Genomic DNA, 15,865 nt, shown 5'->3' with positions numbered 1-15,865 from the left:
CTGGATAAGTGGAACTCGGATATCTAACCTCAACGCTTTCCTTTTCCTGTTTGTTTGTTTCTTTCTTTTCTCCAGCAAATGTGAGTAAGTGGTTTCAGTGCTGTACATACTTATTTTTCCAGTACGCAATAGTCAGAATATTCTTCGCAGGCTTGTAGGGCAAAAAAAAAAGTGGCATTTTTTTAAAGCAAAACAACAAATAGAGAAAAAAAAATAGCAGTTTGACACATTGAGTACCGTAGATAGGTTTGAATTACTGAGAGTCTTCATTTGGATTAAGTGATTTTTCAACGGTCAAATATGGAATCCTGTCCTATTAAAGATATGGTGACAATTTAGTTGAAGGAAGTATATGTGTGGCCTTTATAGCTATGTAACCATCACATGACATAAACATGTTGGCATTTATGAAACTTTGCTTACGTGATATATCACTTTCACACGGAGGTGTATAAAGGTGCTCATGTTCACACAATCTACTCATTTATTATAGTTTCAACTGAAGAACATATTGAGAAATATCCCCTAGAAGCACAGCATGTCAGGTCATGTAAAGCTTACATGGACAAAGTGAAGGCCCACCGCTACCATCGGCTGAATTGTTTCTATAGGAACACTGCTTTAGAGAGTTCCCCGAGGAAGTTGGAAACGATGGGAGAACAAAAAAAATGTGCCTGTTAGTGGCTACAGCCCTGTCTCTCGCTCCCTCGCAACCCTCCAGCTCCTTGTCTGTCTTCTCTACACAGCAGGGTGGGGAGGGACCCAGCATAAAGAAGGGTGAAGGGAGGGGGCCAGAGTCTTAATAAACATTCCATTATGTCTTAAATAAAAAGGAAATTACTGTCTACCAATCTATGCAATCATCTATATCCAATATCACAGAGTTCAGAGAGAAATGGTGGGAATTGATTTGAAGAAATTAATCGACTAAATTAAGTGCATGACATTTTGTTTTATTTCTTTAATATTTGTGAAGGGGGGGGGGGGGGGAGCCAGAGTGACGAGGAAAAAAAAATACGACTTGGGCCAAAAGCTTGTACTTTTACCTGCAAGGTTGGAAAGCATTGAGCTTTGGATTTGTGATTTCTTCTCTTTTTTTTGTACTCTTTAATATCAAACCTTATCTGCTGTACTGGAAACTGCAAAACAGCCTTCTGTCTAAAAGTGAATTTCACAAGCACACATAAAGTTTCCTTATAAAATACTATGACTTGGTCTCTTTTATTTTCCTTCTCTTGGCACACACATAGCCTTTGACTCTGAACAGTTAATGGGCCTACTCATACTACCTTTTAAAATAAGCAAATAGTCATTTCCTCCTGGTAGGATACGTGTAAATCAGCTGCTTGCCCTATGGGCTGTCTAGTCTGCATGTTAATGTCCACGTGAGGGAGACTTGGGACCAGCAGTAGCCTAGTCGTAGACCGTTTTAACCTCTACAAATGAGCCTATTAACGTTTTATAAAACACTAGTAGATTTAGATTTAAAAAAATAATAATAATACTATGTGTATTGCTATAACTACTTTTTATACAATAGCCCACTGTGAACAAGTAGGCCTGAAGTATGGCAACCAGTTGTGCAGCAGTTACGCACGTTATTGTCGAACGGAAAGGGGCTGGCTACTTGGGGATAACGCCACGGTAGGGATTTGACCGGGGAGGTCTTGATGCTCATGTAGTCTGCGTTCAAATCCAGGATGACAGAGAACCATATTTACAATTATAGTGCGTGTTTTTGAAGACATTTCCCCGTGAAACTATTTCTGATTATTCATCACTTGCCACTGGTTTTGCGGAAAGCGCAACAATTTGGGATCTACCCGTTTTGTCGTTCCACTTGTCAAGAGATCTGCCGCTTACCAACAAAATGGCCTGCTGAAAGTGAAAAGAAGATACAAAGCTGCCCTTAACGTTCTTGCGTTAACGGTAAGACCCAAGGCTTGATTGGCTGGCGACTTGTACACCGAGCTTTGCCACAGAGACAGAAGTGCGCGCAACACCTCCAGCAGAGCCACGCGCCTGGGCAGTATGCTGGTGTTCACCTGTCTCGTGCTGCTCATCATCTTGTTCTCGGAGTCTATTCAAACTGAGAGGTCACCGGTAAGTCCTCAAGGATTTACACTTTCATACTTCAGAAGTGCTCATTTTGAGAGACAGTCTAGCATGAACTGTTACATTTTTTTTATTATCATTCTGTGATTGTCACCTGAACTTAAACCAACATCCAATCACCGATGGTGCGTTTTAAAACATAACTAAACGTGAATGCAAAACGTTTTATTACATCTGTGCTCTGGCTGAGTGAAGTAGACTATAATAGACAGAAAGGAATGGTTGCCATCTCAAGCAGTGTTGAAACCCTTTTCATTCAGATTGGTTACAGCCATGAATTAAGGGCATACCTGTTACCTTGAGTCATAGAGCTCTCAAAGTGATCTAAAGTCGGTTTAGTTTAGTACTGACCATAATCATTTAGGAGATTAGAGTATGACAAGCTGATCCAAGATCAGTTTGTAAGGGGCCACACCTACCTCCAAGCCATGGAGTGGAATCTGAGAAAGTCTATAAAGCCAATGTTCCCTAAAGAGGTAGTGTATGGAGTAGACAAACACTGGTTAACTAGCCCAGACCGCAGGCCAGAAACCGCCTAAAGGCAAATATTGAAACGTATTTTTTTATTTTACCCGAGGGAAAACGGGTGTGTGCCTTCAAAAATAATTCACACCCCTTAACTTTAGTCACTGGCCTACCCATAATGTCAAAGTGGAGTTATGTTTTTAGAAATGTTTCCAGATTCATAACAAATTAAAAGCTGAAATGTCTTGTGCCAATAAGTATTCAACCCCTTTGTTATGGCATGCCTAAATAAGTTCAGGAGTAAAAATGTGCTTCACAAGTTGCATGGACTCTGTGCGATATTATTGATTAACATTACTTTTGAAGGACTACCTCATCTCTGTACCCCACACATACAAGGTCCCTCAGTCGAGTGGTGAATTTCAAACACAGATTCAAGCACAAAGATCAGGGAGGTTATCCAATGCCTCACAAAGAAGGGCACCTATTGGTAGATGGGTAAAAAAAAGCAGACATTGAATATCCCTTTGAGCATGGTGAAGTTATTAATTACACTTTGGATGGTTTATCAAAAAAACCTGTCCTTCCTAACTCAGTTGCTGGAGAGGAAGGAAACTGCTCAGGGCTTTCACCAGAATTGAATGGCTGTGATAGGAGAATTGGGGATGGATCAACAGCATTGTAGTTACTCCACAATACTAACGTACAGTAAATTAAAGGGTGAAAAGATGGAAGCCTGTACATAATTAAAATATTCCAAAACATGCATTCTGTTTGCAATAAGGCACTAATGTAAAACTGCAAAACAAGTGCCAAAGAAAGTAACTATGTTCTGAACACAAAATGTTAAGTTTGGGGCACATCCAAGTACCACTTCACTTCTTCATATTTTTAAGCATGGTGGTGGCTGCATCATGTTATGGGTATGCTTTTTATGGGCAAGAACTAGGGAGCTTTTAGGATACAAATAAATGGATTTGAGGCAAAATCCTAGAGGAAAATTACTTCAGCCTGCTTTCCAACAGACACTTGAAGACAAATTCACCTTTCAGCAGGACAATAACATAAAACAAGGCCAATTATATACTGGAGTTGCTTACCAAGATTACATTGAACGTTCCTGAGTGGCCTAGTTACAGTTGTGGCTTAAGGCAAGACTTGAAAATGGCTGTCTAGCGATGAGCAACAACCAACTTGACAGAGCTTGAATCATTTAAAAAAAAAACATTTTTAAAGTGCAAATATTGTACAATCCAGGTGTGCAAAGCTCATATAGACTTGTGCAGTAAGACTCAGAGCTGTAATTGCTGGCAAATGTGATTCTAACATGTATTGACTCAGGGGTGTGAATACTTGTGTAAATGAGAGAATACTGTATTTAATTTTCAATACATTTGCAAAAAATGTCTAAGTATGTTTTCACTTGGTCATTATGAGGTATTGTGTGTGTGTGTGTATATGGGTGAGAATCTATTTCATCCATTTTGAATTCAGGCTGTAACACAACAAAATGTGGAATAAGTTCAGGGCTATTAATGCTTTCTGAAGGAACTGTACCTGTTTGAGTGTGTGCATACAGTACATGTGTACAGGTTTCAGTGTGTTTGGTTACCATGCCAATTTTGAAAGGTGAGAGAAGGTGTACTTGTACAGGACTCGGCTGTGAAAGTGCACATGTTTAGCATGTCTGCGAGTGTCTGCAATGTTTGGTTGTTTTGTATTCTGCAGGCGCATGACAAATTGCACACACAGGCTGTTTTGTCTGTCCAGACTTCCTGCCACGCCATAGAGATGAATGGAGGAAAACTCTTCACGTGCCTGATTCACTGGTCTCATTACTTTTACTCCGCATACGACAGGGGAGGGGGCTTATTTCAACATAAGTGACTGATATGGATGTAAAAATACACGTGCCAGTCTTTCAGCAGCATTTCAGTCTCAGCCAAAACGTCGTATTTCATCACACTAAGGCGATATTTTCATATATAGTTATAAAATCTAACACCAGGTTGCCTAAAACATTGCCGCCTTGTTCGTCCACGCTTCAGCGCTCTGCCCAGAACACTGACGCTAATTGTAGCTGGAACACGTTGTAACACTGCACCTGGACAGAGAAGCTCACTCAAGGCTACTAGTTACTCTTTAGACCTGAACCTGGTCCATTCAGTGGTACTGAACTCCTAGTTAGAAAGCCATGTCCCGTCCTCCAGCCACAATGACACCACCTCCAACATGCACACACACATCCAAAGTATACACTGTCCTCCACAAGGAATCAATCGATGAAATGATGCCCTCACCACCTAGCAGCACAGGCAGGTCCTTTCATCAGAGGAGAGGGTTTTTTTTTTCAATCAGGAAAAATTATGTAAACAGTGAAACACACACCATGGCAAATTGACTGAGCTATGACAGAATGTGAGGGAGAGCAGGAGACAAAGAGGTATTGAAGATCGGGCCTGGAGGATGGCTGGGGCTTTGGGGGGACGGGCACGGTCTGGGTCCAGGGTTATCTGAGTGGGAGTGAAGGTCAACGACAAGAGAGGGACCCGTGTGTGAGTGCATGTGTGATACCTAGCTTTTAGTGCAATGTCTGGCACTGGGCAGCATGTGTTAGCAATTTAGCAGAAGCCAATGGCCTGCGGTCCGAGTACCTCTCTCCATCTCTGTTCTCGTCTCTCCTCCGCCCACCTCACTGGAATGTTGATGTAAAAAAAAACACATGGTGTGTCAATAGAAGTTTATCAAATGCAGTCTAGGCCTCGGGCATCCTACTAACGATTAGGAATACCACTGTGACTGTGAATAAGGCTGGAAAAAGCTGCGGTGTACCATACTATAGCAGGGATACAGGGAAAGCCCTCGGACAGCCGTCGTGTTCTGCAATAAGTGTCCTCTAGGATGGTGTGTGTCATGTACTGAAGCATTGACTCAAGGACAGGTAAGAGATTTTCGAGGTCATGCATGTCTGGTGTATGGTCCAGTATTACAGCAATATTCAGATGACCGAACAGAAATGTTCCAGCATCTTCCCTTTGGATGCAGGCCTGTAAAACAGCACTTTACTCCAGCCATGACAATGAGCTACAGACTGAGCCCACAGTTGGCAGGCAGGGGGGTGAGGTGGGCCTGAAGAGTCTGGAACCTTCCCCTCAATTAGACCTGTTTATTTACAGAGCAGTTAGCTAGCAAAAACAGCTCTCACAGGTACAGGATCAGGTGAAATCCAAGATATACACACACACACATTTCCTTATTCTCTATTTTAACATACTTTGGCCATGTGTTGACTGCTGCAGTGCTTATCTTTTACGTGCTCCCTCTCTCAGCTTTTCCCAGCGTGACACTGAAGCACTGTTCGTGTGCCAGACAAGCAGCAGACTGAGTGTCCACTAGCCAAGGCACCAACAAATAGCTCCTTTTTAATCCCTCTTTGACCAGCTCCGCTTAAGTCTGTCCACACCAAACACTCCAAACGTGTATTTACCCGTGTTCTGATTGGTCACACAACTTCGGTGCGAGCCCTTCTCTGCTCTTTTTCCATCCATCTCTCTGATACAGTACGCTGCTGGGGGGGTCAAAGTGTGTCATATGAGAGTACAGGTCAGGAGGGTGTAATTGCATTGTACTGCCTGTGTTGCTGCTTGTTTCCAGCCATTTCTGATCCCAGAAAACATGTGGCCCCGGGGCTGTGCGCTGGACTGCCACAGGGAGCGCCACCGGACAGTATGTGGCAGCAACGGACGCCTTTACATGTCCCTGTGTGCCTTCCAGAGAGCCCAGTGCATCAACACTCAGCTACGGACGGCACCACGAGCACACTGTGCAGGTAAGTACCCTTTAGTGACCATAAACTGTGTACATTCTATGAAAGTCAGTAATGGACGCCTCCATCTATACACGCGTATTCACACTGTACACATATATACATTCCATCTATTAATCCCCATATATACCAGGGATGGGCAACTTTGATGGGGGTGAGAGCCACAAAAAAATCTGAACTCATCATGAGGTGCTGCAGTTGCTCGTGGTTCTGTGTTCTACAAATTTTGCCATGGGAGTGTAGAGAAAATGTTGCAGTTTTAAAGCAAATTTGTTAAGATTCCACTTATTTTGCCATGGGGCAGAGAGGGAAATGAGCTGTCTTAGTACTAATTTCATGCAATTCTACACATTTTGCCATAGGGCGGAGAGAAATGTTTGCAGTTTTGAATATGATATCTGAGTGAGACTGACTGACAAAATCAATGGGGGGCCCTCCAATCTGGTAATTTGACCACGATAACAAGTTTAGACAGCTGGCCACTAAACTAACTCCGAATTCTGAAAAAGAATTGCTGACATTATCTAATTTACTGACTATCAGTCAGTAGAGGCTGCTGAGGGGGGGACTGCTTATAATAATGGCTGAAATGGAGTGTAATTCTGGAATGGAGTGGATGGAATGGTATCAAACACGAGAACCCCCATAAAACATGTTTGATATCATTCCATTCACTCCATTCCGGCCATTATTATGAGTCGTCCTCCCCTCAGCAGCCTCCACTGCTATCACTGACTGACATAACAAGAGAAAAACTGCTGATGCACAACCGCACCTGGTCTATTCTTCTATTCTTACTCTCAACAGTAAGTTTAGACCCCGACTGAGTTCCTAAAACCTTTTTGTGTGTAGAAATTGATCCGATTGCCTTCAAAAGGGCCGCCAGTTGACCATCCCTGATATATACAGTACACACAATCTATACACACTTCTGCATTGATTATATATGCCAATGGAAGTAGTAGAGATGGTTGCTGGACATCCCCCTTCAGATTCCACCCAGTCCAAGTGCCAGCTGGCTCGTAGTCAGGCCCTGGAGTCCAGCGTCCGCAGCCACACCGTCCCAGAATGCGGTGCAGATGGAAGTTTCCTGCAGGTACTGTCTGTCTTTCAAATGACAGAAAATCATAGCAAATCAAATTGGATTTGTCACATGCGCCGAATACAAAGGGTGTGGTTTTTACCCTGAAATGCTTGCTTACGAGCCCTTCCCAACGATGTACAGTTAAAAAATTATAATAAAAATAGTAACACAAGAGGAATAAAATACACAAGAATGGAGCTATATACAGGCAGTACCAGATCTATGTGGAGCTATATACAGGGAGTACCAGATCTATGTTGAGCTATATACAGGGAGTACCAGATCTATGTTGAGCTATATACAGGGAGTACCAGTACCAGATCTATGTGGAGCTATATACAGGGAGTACCAGTACCAGATCTATGTGGAGCTATATACAGGGAGTACCAGTACCAGATCTATGTGGAGCTATATACAGGGAGTACCAGTACCAGATCTATGTGTAGCTATATACAGGGAGTACCAGTACCAGATCAATGTGGAGCTATATACAGGCAGTACCAGTACCAGATCTATGTGGAGCTATATACAGGGAGTACCAGTACCAGATCAATGTGGAGCTATATACAGGGAGTACCAGTATCAGATCTATGTGGAGCTATATACAGGCAGTACCAGTACCAGATCTATGTGGAGCTATATACAAGGAGTACCAGTATCAGATCTATGTGGAGCTATATACAGGCAGTACCAGTACCAGATCTATGTGGAGCTATATACAGGGAGTACCAGATCTATGTTGAGCTATATACAGGGAGTACCAGTATCAGATCTATGTGGAGCTATATACAGGGAGTACCAGTACCAGATCTATGTGGAGCTATATACAGGAAGTACCAGTACCAGATCTATGTGGAGCTATAGACAGGGAGTACCAGATCTATGTGGAGCTATATACAGGGAGTACCAGTACCAGATCTATGTGGAGCTATATACAGGGAGTACCAGTACCAGATCTATGTGTAGCTATATACAGGGAGTACCAGTACCAGATCAATGTGGAGCTATATACAGGGAGTACCAGTACCAGATCTATGTGGAGCTATATACAGGGAGTACCAGTATCAGATCAATGTGGAGCTATATACAGGCAGTACCAGTACCAGATCTATGTGGAGCTATATACAGGGAGTACCAGTACCAGATCAATGTGGAGCTATATACAGGGAGTACCAGTATCAGATCTATGTGGAGCTATATACAGGCAGTACCAGTGCCAGATCTATGTGGAGCTATATACAGGGAGTACCAGTATCAGATCTATGTGGAGCTATATACAGGCAGTACCAGTACCAGATCTATGTGGAGCTATATACAGGGAGTACCAGATCTATGTGGAGCTATATACAGGGAGTACCAGATCTATGTTGAGCTATATACAGGGAGTACCAGTACCAGATCAATGTGGAGCTATATACAGGAAGTACCAGTACCAGATCTATGTGGAGCTATAGACAGGGAGTACCAGATCTATGTGGAGCTATATACAGGGAGTACCAGTACCAGATCTATGTGGAGCTATATACAGGGAGTACCAGTACCAGATCTATGTGTAGCTATATACAGGGAGTACCAGTACCAGATCAATGTGGAGCTATATACAGGGAGTACCAGTACCAGATCTATGTGGAGCTATATACAGGGAGTACCAGTATCAGATCAATGTGGAGCTATATACAGGCAGTACCAGTACCAGATCTATGTGGAGCTATATACAGGGAGTACCAGTACCAGATCAATGTGGAGCTATATACAGGGAGTACCAGTATCAGATCTATGTGGAGCTATATACAGGCAGTACCAGTACCAGATCTATGTGGAGCTATATACAGGGAGTACCAGTATCAGATCTATGTGGAGCTATATACAGGCAGTACCAGTACCAGATCTATGTGGAGCTATATACAGGGAGTACCAGATCTATGTGGAGCTATATACAGGGAGTACCAGATCTATGTTGAGCTATATACAGGGAGTACCAGTACCAGATCAATGTGGAGCTATATACAGGGAGTACCAGTACCAGATCAATGTGGAGCTATATACAGGGAGTACCAGTACCAGATCTATGTGGAGCTATATACAGGGAGTACCAGTACCAGATCTATGTGGAGCTATATACAGGGAGTACCAGATCTATGTTGAGCTATATACAGGGAGTACCAGTACCAGATCAATGTGGAGCTATATATAGGGAGTACCAGATCTATGTGGAGCTATATACAGGGAGTACCAGTACCAGATCAATGTGGAGCTATATACAGGGAGTACCAGATCTATGTGGAGCTATATATAGAGAGTACCAGTACCAGATCTATGTGGAGCTATATACAGGAAGTACCAGTACCAGATCTATGTGGAGCTATAGACAGGGAGTACCAGATCTATGTGGTGCTATATACAGGGAGTACCAGTACCAGATCTATGTGGAGCTATATACAGAGAGTACCAGTACCAGATCTATGTGGAGCTATATACAGGAAGTACCAGTACCAGATCTATGTGGAGCTATATACAGGGAGTACCAGATCTATGTGGAGCTATATACAGGAAGTACCAGTACCAGATCTATGTGGAGCTATAGACAGGGAGTACCAGATCTATGTGTAGCTATATACAGGGAGTACCAGTACCAGATCTATGTGGAGCTATATACAGGGAGTACCAGTACCAGATCTATGTGGAGCTATATACAGGGAGTACCAGTACCAGATCAATGTGGAGCTATATACAGGGAGTACCAGTACCAGATCAATGTGGAGCTATATACAGGGAGTACCAGTACCAGATCAATGTGGAGCTATATACAGAGAGTACCAGTACCAGATCTATGTGGAGCTATATACAGAGAGTACCAGTACCAGATCTATGTGGAGCTATATACAGGGAGTACCAGTACCAGATCAATGTGGAGCTATATACAGGGAGTACCAGATCTATGTGGAGTTATATACAGGGAGTACCAGTACCAGATCTATGTGGAGCTATATACAGGGAGTACCAGTACCAGATCAATGTGGAGCTATATACAGGGAGTACCAGTACCAGATCAATGTGGAGCTATACACAGGGAGTACCAGTACCAGATCAATGTGGAGCTATATACAGGGAGTACCAGTACCATATCTATGTGGAGCTATATACAGAGAGTACCAGTACCAGATCTATGTGGAGCTATATACAGAGAGTACCAGTACCAGATCTATGTGGAGCTATATACAGGGAGTACCAGTACCAGATCAATGTGGAGCTATATACAGGGAGTACCAGTACCAGATCAATGTGGAGCTATACACAGGGAGTACCAGTACCAGATCTATGTGTAGCTATATACAGGGAGTACCAGTACCAGATCAATGTGGAGCTATATACAGGCAGTACCAGTACCAGATCTATGTGGAGCTATATACAGGGAGTACCAGTACCAGATCAATGTGGAGCTATATACAGGGAGTACCAGTATCAGATCTATGTGGAGCTATATACAGGCAGTACCAGTACCAGATCTATGTGGAGCTATATACAGGGAGTACCAGATCTATGTTGAGCTATATACAGGGAGTACCAGTATCAGATCTATGTGGAGCTATATACAGGGAGTACCAGTACCAGATCTATGTGGAGCTATATACAGGAAGTACCAGTACCAGATCTATGTGGAGCTATAGACAGGGAGTACCAGATCTATTTGGAGCTATATACAGGGAGTACCAGTACCAGATCTATGTGGAGCTATATACAGGGAGTACCAGTACCAGATCTATGTGTAGCTATATACAGGGAGTACCAGTACCAGATCAATGTGGAGCTATATACAGGGAGTACCAGTACCAGATCTATGTGGAGCTATATACAGGGAGTACCAGTATCAGATCAATGTGGAGCTATATACAGGCAGTACCAGTACCAGATCTATGTGGAGCTATATACAGGGAGTACCAGTACCAGATCAATGTGGAGCTATATACAGGGAGTACCAGTATCAGATCTATGTGGAGCTATATACAGGCAGTACCAGTGCCAGATCTATGTGGAGCTATATACAGGGAGTACCAGTATCAGATCTATGTGGAGCTATATACAGGCAGTACCAGTACCAGATCTATGTGGAGCTATATACAGGGAGTACCAGATCTATGTGGAGCTATATACAGGGAGTACCAGATCTATGTTGAGCTATATACAGGGAGTACCAGTACCAGATCAATGTGGAGCTATATACAGGAAGTACCAGTACCAGATCTATGTGGAGCTATAGACAGGGAGTACCAGATCTATGTGGAGCTATATACAGGGAGTACCAGTACCAGATCTATGTGGAGCTATATACAGGGAGTACCAGTACCAGATCTATGTGTAGCTATATACAGGGAGTACCAGTATCAGATCTATGTGGAGCTATATACAGGGAGTACCAGTACCAGATCTATGTGGAGCTATATACAGGAAGTACCAGTACCAGATCTATGTGGAGCTATAGACAGGGAGTACCAGATCTATGTGGAGCTATATACAGGGAGTACCAGTACCAGATCTATGTGGAGCTATATACAGGGAGTACCAGTACCAGATCTATGTGTAGCTATATACAGGGAGTACCAGTACCAGATCAATGTGGAGCTATATACAGGGAGTACCAGTACCAGATCTATGTGGAGCTATATACAGGGAGTACCAGTATCAGATCAATGTGGAGCTATATACAGGCAGTACCAGTACCAGATCTATGTGGAGCTATATACAGGGAGTACCAGTACCAGATCAATGTGGAGCTATATACAGGGAGTACCAGTATCAGATCTATGTGGAGCTATATACAGGCAGTACCAGTACCAGATCTATGTGGAGCTATATACAGGGAGTACCAGTATCAGATCTATGTGGAGCTATATACAGGCAGTACCAGTACCAGATCTATGTGGAGCTATATACAGGGAGTACCAGATCTATGTGGAGCTATATACAGGGAGTACCAGATCTATGTTGAGCTATATACAGGGAGTACCAGTACCAGATCAATGTGGAGCTATATACAGGGAGTACCAGTACCAGATCAATGTGGAGCTATATACAGGGAGTACCAGTACCAGATCTATGTGGAGCTATATACAGGGAGTACCAGTACCAGATCTATGTGGAGCTATATACAGGGAGTACCAGATCTATGTTGAGCTATATACAGGGAGTACCAGTACCAGATCAATGTGGAGCTATATATAGGGAGTACCAGATCTATGTGGAGCTATATACAGGGAGTACCAGTACCAGATCTATGTGGAGCTATATACAGGGAGTACCAGTACCAGATCTATGTGTAGCTATATACAGGGAGTACCAGTATCAGATCTATGTGGAGCTATATACAGGGAGTACCAGTACCAGATCTATGTGGAGCTATATACAGGAAGTACCAGTACCAGATCTATGTGGAGCTATAGACAGGGAGTACCAGATCTATGTGGAGCTATATACAGGGAGTACCAGTACCAGATCTATGTGGAGCTATATACAGGGAGTACCAGTACCAGATCTATGTGTAGCTATATACAGGGAGTACCAGTACCAGATCAATGTGGAGCTATATACAGGGAGTACCAGTACCAGATCTATGTGGAGCTATATACAGGGAGTACCAGTATCAGATCAATGTGGAGCTATATACAGGCAGTACCAGTACCAGATCTATGTGGAGCTATATACAGGGAGTACCAGTACCAGATCAATGTGGAGCTATATACAGGGAGTACCAGTATCAGATCTATGTGGAGCTATATACAGGCAGTACCAGTACCAGATCTATGTGGAGCTATATACAGGGAGTACCAGTATCAGATCTATGTGGAGCTATATACAGGCAGTACCAGTACCAGATCTATGTGGAGCTATATACAGGGAGTACCAGATCTATGTGGAGCTATATACAGGGAGTACCAGATCTATGTTGAGCTATATACAGGGAGTACCAGTACCAGATCAATGTGGAGCTATATACAGGGAGTACCAGTACCAGATCAATGTGGAGCTATATACAGGGAGTACCAGTACCAGATCTATGTGGAGCTATATACAGGGAGTACCAGTACCAGATCTATGTGGAGCTATATACAGGGAGTACCAGATCTATGTTGAGCTATATACAGGGAGTACCAGTACCAGATCAATGTGGAGCTATATATAGGGAGTACCAGATCTATGTGGAGCTATATACAGGGAGTACCAGTACCAGATCAATGTGGAGCTATATACAGGGAGTACCAGATCTATGTGGAGCTATATATAGAGAGTACCAGTACCAGATCTATGTGGAGCTATATACAGGAAGTACCAGTACCAGATCTATGTGGAGCTATAGACAGGGAGTACCAGATCTATGTGGTGCTATATACAGGGAGTACCAGTACCAGATCTATGTGGAGCTATATACAGAGAGTACCAGTACCAGATCTATGTGGAGCTATATACAGGAAGTACCAGTACCAGATCTATGTGGAGCTATATACAGGGAGTACCAGATCTATGTGGAGCTATATACAGGAAGTACCAGTACCAGATCTATGTGGAGCTATAGACAGGGAGTACCAGATCTATGTGTAGCTATATACAGGGAGTACCAGTACCAGATCTATGTGGAGCTATATACAGGGAGTACCAGTACCAGATCTATGTGGAGCTATATACAGGGAGTACCAGTACCAGATCAATGTGGAGCTATATACAGGGAGTACCAGTACCAGATCAATGTGGAGCTATATACAGGGAGTACCAGTACCAGATCAATGTGGAGCTATATACAGAGAGTACCAGTACCAGATCTATGTGGAGCTATATACAGAGAGTACCAGTACCAGATCTATGTGGAGCTATATACAGGGAGTACCAGTACCAGATCAATGTGGAGCTATATACAGGGAGTACCAGATCTATGTGGAGTTATATACAGGGAGTACCAGTACCAGATCTATGTGGAGCTATATACAGGGAGTACCAGTACCAGATCAATGTGGAGCTATATACAGGGAGTACCAGTACCAGATCAATGTGGAGCTATACACAGGGAGTACCAGTACCAGATCAATGTGGAGCTATATACAGGGAGTACCAGTACCATATCTATGTGGAGCTATATACAGAGAGTACCAGTACCAGATCTATGTGGAGCTATATACAGAGAGTACCAGTACCAGATCTATGTGGAGCTATATACAGGGAGTACCAGTACCAGATCAATGTGGAGCTATATACAGGGAGTACCAGTACCAGATCAATGTGGAGCTATACACAGGGAGTACCAGTACCAGATCTATGTGTAGCTATATACAGGGAGTACCAGTACCAGATCAATGTGGAGCTATATACAGGCAGTACCAGTACCAGATCTATGTGGAGCTATATACAGGGAGTACCAGTACCAGATCAATGTGGAGCTATATACAGGGAGTACCAGTATCAGATCTATGTGGAGCTATATACAGGCAGTACCAGTACCAGATCTATGTGGAGCTATATACAGGGAGTACCAGATCTATGTTGAGCTATATACAGGGAGTACCAGTATCAGATCTATGTGGAGCTATATACAGGGAGTACCAGTACCAGATCTATGTGGAGCTATATACAGGAAGTACCAGTACCAGATCTATGTGGAGCTATAGACAGGGAGTACCAGATCTATTTGGAGCTATATACAGGGAGTACCAGTACCAGATCTATGTGGAGCTATATACAGGGAGTACCAGTACCAGATCTATGTGTAGCTATATACAGGGAGTACCAGTACCAGATCAATGTGGAGCTATATACAGGGAGTACCAGTACCAGATCTATGTGGAGCTATATACAGGGAGTACCAGTATCAGATCAATGTGGAGCTATATACAGGCAGTACCAGTACCAGATCTATGTGGAGCTATATACAGGGAGTACCAGTACCAGATCAATGTGGAGCTATATACAGGGAGTACCAGTATCAGATCTATGTGGAGCTATATACAGGCAGTACCAGTGCCAGATCTATGTGGAGCTATATACAGGGAGTACCAGTATCAGATCTATGTGGAGCTATATACAGGCAGTACCAGTACCAGATCTATGTGGAGCTATATACAGGGAGTACCAGATATATGTGGAGCTATATACAGGGAGTACCAGATCTATGTTGAGCTATATACAGGGAGTACCAGTACCAGATCAATGTGGAGCTATATACAGGAAGTACCAGTACCAGATCTATGTGGAGCTATAGACAGGGAGTACCAGATCTATGTGGAGCTATATACAGGGAGTACCAGTACCAGATCTATGTGGAGCTATATACAGGGAGTACCAGATCTATGTGTAGCTATATACAGGGAGTACCAGTATCAGATCTATGTGGA

The 15,865-nt window shown here is 43.1% G+C and overlaps 2 protein-coding genes across 7 annotated transcripts in view; both read left to right on the top strand.

Annotated features, from left to right (window-relative positions):
* The window catches only part of LOC110507588 (alpha-actinin-4), a 50,275-nt gene extending 49,071 nt beyond the window's left edge, over window positions 1-1,204 (top strand). For all 5 annotated transcript variants that reach the window (XM_036964946.1, XM_036964945.1, XM_036964948.1 and 2 more), the window contains one exon: window positions 1-1,204. This exon is cut by the window's left edge and continues 780 nt beyond it. The gene's annotated coding sequence lies outside the window, so the exon portion shown is untranslated.
* Window positions 1,205-1,313: 109 nt separating this feature from the next.
* The window catches only part of LOC110507587 (SPARC-related modular calcium-binding protein 1-like), a 37,742-nt gene continuing 23,190 nt past the window's right edge, over window positions 1,314-15,865 (top strand). For both annotated transcript variants that reach the window (XM_021587666.2, XM_036964949.1), the window contains exons 1-3: window positions 1,314-2,103; window positions 6,235-6,409; window positions 7,399-7,502. In XM_021587666.2, coding sequence (XP_021443341.2) covers window positions 2,032-2,103; window positions 6,235-6,409; window positions 7,399-7,502 — 351 coding nt within the window. In that variant the 5' untranslated portion in view covers window positions 1,314-2,031. The remainder of the gene's footprint in view (window positions 2,104-6,234; window positions 6,410-7,398; window positions 7,503-15,865) is intronic.

The sequence above is a fragment of the Oncorhynchus mykiss genome, chromosome 27 (assembly GCF_013265735.2).
Source record: "Oncorhynchus mykiss isolate Arlee chromosome 27, USDA_OmykA_1.1, whole genome shotgun sequence".
NCBI lineage: Eukaryota > Metazoa > Chordata > Actinopteri > Salmoniformes > Salmonidae > Oncorhynchus > Oncorhynchus mykiss.
Note: the sequence above shows the minus strand (reverse complement) of the source record. Positions and strands in the feature narration are given on the sequence as shown.